The sequence below is a fragment of the Papaver somniferum genome, chromosome 4 (genome assembly GCF_003573695.1).
Source record: "Papaver somniferum cultivar HN1 chromosome 4, ASM357369v1, whole genome shotgun sequence".
Classification (NCBI taxonomy): domain Eukaryota; kingdom Viridiplantae; phylum Streptophyta; class Magnoliopsida; order Ranunculales; family Papaveraceae; genus Papaver; species Papaver somniferum.
In genome coordinates this window covers 18,907,682-18,910,745 of record NC_039361.1, presented here as the reverse complement: position 1 = coordinate 18,910,745, position 3,064 = coordinate 18,907,682, and the positions used below count along the sequence as shown (strand labels likewise).

The 3,064-nt window shown below is 38.3% G+C and overlaps 1 protein-coding gene across 1 annotated transcript; it reads left to right on the top strand.

Moving 5' to 3' along the window:
* The first annotated feature begins 2,177 nt into the window (after positions 1-2,177).
* On the top strand, positions 2,178-2,477 carry LOC113272109 (glycine-rich cell wall structural protein 2-like). The gene has a single exon (XM_026522013.1). The coding sequence runs from the start codon at positions 2,178-2,180 to the stop codon at positions 2,475-2,477; it is 300 nt and encodes a 99-aa protein (XP_026377798.1).
* The last annotated feature ends 587 nt before the right edge of the window (positions 2,478-3,064 follow it).

The window sequence follows — 3,064 nt, the reverse complement described above, 5'->3', positions numbered from 1 at the left end:
CTAATGTTGCTTCTTTGTTCTTTAAAGAAGTAGTAAGATTGCTTCTTTGTTCTGACAGAGATACAAATTTTTTGAGTTATTTCTGAAAAAGTTTATGGATGCGCTTAGGCACAGTTTTACAATTTAGCACAACTTCACATCCGCAAACTGATGGACAAACTGAGGTTGTTAATAGATCACTTGGGAATTTGATTAGAGCTAAGTGCCTGGATAATAGTAAGCAGTGGGATGTGTTATTGCCACATATGGAATTCTCTTTCAACACTTTTGTGAATCGTTCTACTGGGAAAACTCCATTTGAGATTGTGTACTCTAAAGTACCTAATCATACTCTTGATTTGGTAGCCTTACCCACCACACAGAGTACAAACACTGCAGCCGACTCTTTTGTAGACAAAGCAACTGAATTACATAATGAAGTAAAATCTAAACTGGAGAAGTCCAATTCTAAATATAAAGAGGATGTTGATAAACACAAGAGGTTTAAAACCTTCAAGGAAGGGGAGCTCGTGATGATACATCTAAGAAAAGAGAGATTTCCAGTGGGTACATATAACAAAACCAAGATGAAGAAATATGGTCCTTTCAAGGTTTTAAAGAAGATCAATGATAATGCTTATGTTATTGATCTACCAAATGATTGGAATATCTCCAACACATTTAATGTTCAAGAGATTTTTACGTTTCATGGTGACAATGAACTTCTGGTTTGTTTGGACAACTCGAGGACGAGCTTTACTCTAGAAGGGGGGATTGATGCAGGGCATACTACAATTCCAGAAGATTCCGCTTAGAGTTTTGGCTTCCATGGTTTCCTAGTTTCAGTCTTTCTTATTTTTAGGATTCTTTTAGATTTCCTTTTAGTTTTCTGTTTCCTAGTTTAATTATTCTTCAAGCCTATATAAAGGCTAGATTAAGTCTTGTAAGAGCTATCTATTACTCAATCAAATTATTAAACACAAAACTTATCTTTCTCTTCTTGCTTGAATTCTCTTCTTTTCTTGCTTATAGCAATCTAGTATTGCTTTTTTTTACCTTGTTCCACATTAAAATCTTAGAATTCTGGTTGATGTTCATCATTTCTTTAGAAAAAGTGAACTTAAAAGAAGCAAAAAAAAAAAACTTAAAATAATTCCGCTAACAATAACTACCGAATTCATGTTTAACTTCCGATTATTGAAGGACAATTTTACCATTACGAAAAAGAAATGATAAGGGGTGACTCAATTTAGGTTTGGGTGATCCTGTTTTGTTTTATTGTTGACCACTAATTCTTGTTGAGTGGCCCCTAAAAACACTAGGTTCTTATATATATACATGTAGGAATTTAGAGAAAAATATGTGTTTCTAAAAATCGTCTCTAGAAACAAATCCCATATAGGAGTTGGAATCCTTCTCCAGGATGTATTCCCTAGATTAGAATAGGTCGTACAATTCAGAATCCAAATCTAAGATTTCTGAACTATAAGTACCAATATACGTAAATAATACCTATTTTAGCCCCAGGAAGTCACGAGCTTGCGGCGGTACTGGTGTCACATAGTATGGTCGTTCTACCCATACGAGAAGAATTTTGATGAGCTTGTTATAGAAATCAGAAGTTGGTAGCTTTGAAATCCTTGGTACAGATAAGAATATGTACATGCTGCTTTAACTTACGAGAAGAACAGCCAAGAATTGGGGATTCGTAAATGCTAGGAAGATCAATTTTTGATCGCAGGCCCATTAACTGTGACACAGTATGGGCCAACTGTTCGCATATTCACTGTCAGTCTACTCTGGCACATTGTTGATCGACGAGTTTTTGAGCACACATGACAAGTATTATGGACAAATTGTTGTTCCCTGAATAACACATGGCACTTTGATTTTGAGGATGGAATGCGTATGTGGCTGCTCGGCCGATAGCCGAACAAAGAATCAATCACGTTATAACAAAACAGAATTGTTCAGTGTGATTGTTATCCATAGATATTGAAACTAGAGCCCCTTCAATAAAATCAAGCATGCATTAAACTAGCAGTACGGTCTTCAAGGCTTGATAGTACAACGTAGAACGTACCAAGAAGATAAGGATCCAATTTCACCTATAAATACCAAACAAATGCTTCTTTCACTTGTCGGGAACTATATCAGCAAGTGAGATTACAGAAAGTAAACTAGAGTGAGAATAAACGATGGGAGGCAAAGGAGGTGGTGGGGGAGGTAAAGGAGGTGGCAGTGGTGGTAGAGGCGGCAAAGGCGGTGGTACCGCTGGTGGAGGAGGTAGTGGTACCGGTACTGGTGGAGGAGGTAAGGGAGGAGGCTCTTCGACCGCTGGATCTGGCGCCGGGAAATCATCATCTGGATCTAGTGGTGGAAAAAGTAGTACTGGTGGAGGAATGATGACTGCGCCAGGATCTGGTGGTGCAAGCCAAATCTCAAGAGATGCTTTTGAGAGTAATCCTGCTGGATATTTCCAAAGCACTCGAAATTGAAGTGATGGATGTCGCGGACGTAGGTCCTTGCTCCTTGGTTTGGTTAATATGTGTATGTCAATAAGTGTTTGATAAGCAAAGTTTAAAACTACGCGTGCGTCTTGTGTGTTGTTTCGTGTTAAGAAAGATAGAGAGGCGCTTATATGTAGGCATGTCTGTCGCATGTGTTTTTTTTCTTCCTCGGACTGAACTGTATACATATGCTTGCAAATTGCATAATTAAATAAGTTGTTTTGGGTGGGTATGATTCTGATTCTCATGGTTTGGTATATTATTCTTATGTTAACGTAGCCACAGTACCCACATAATTGCTGCTAGTAACCTCCTTTGAAGTTCTTTGCCCTGCTCTATAAGATTGTACCTTTCCAATTGACCAGCACACTACCAACCGAATGCGGAAAATCACTCATCCTACCAGCATCCCTCGAGAAATAAAACCAAATACGATAAACCACAGGACATTGAACGAGGAGATGATTGACAGTTTCATAATCACAATTACATAATTGACAGCCTGCTGGTGCTCGACATTCACATGACTGCAAGTCACTTTAACTATCATCTAGCACTGAAGTCGTTTCCTGGTG

Excerpts from the sequence above, each read along its gene's own strand:
- LOC113272109 (XM_026522013.1), top strand. The coding sequence starts at position 2,178 with ATGGGAGGCAAAGGAGGTGGTGGGGGAGGTAAAGGAGGTGGCAGTGGT.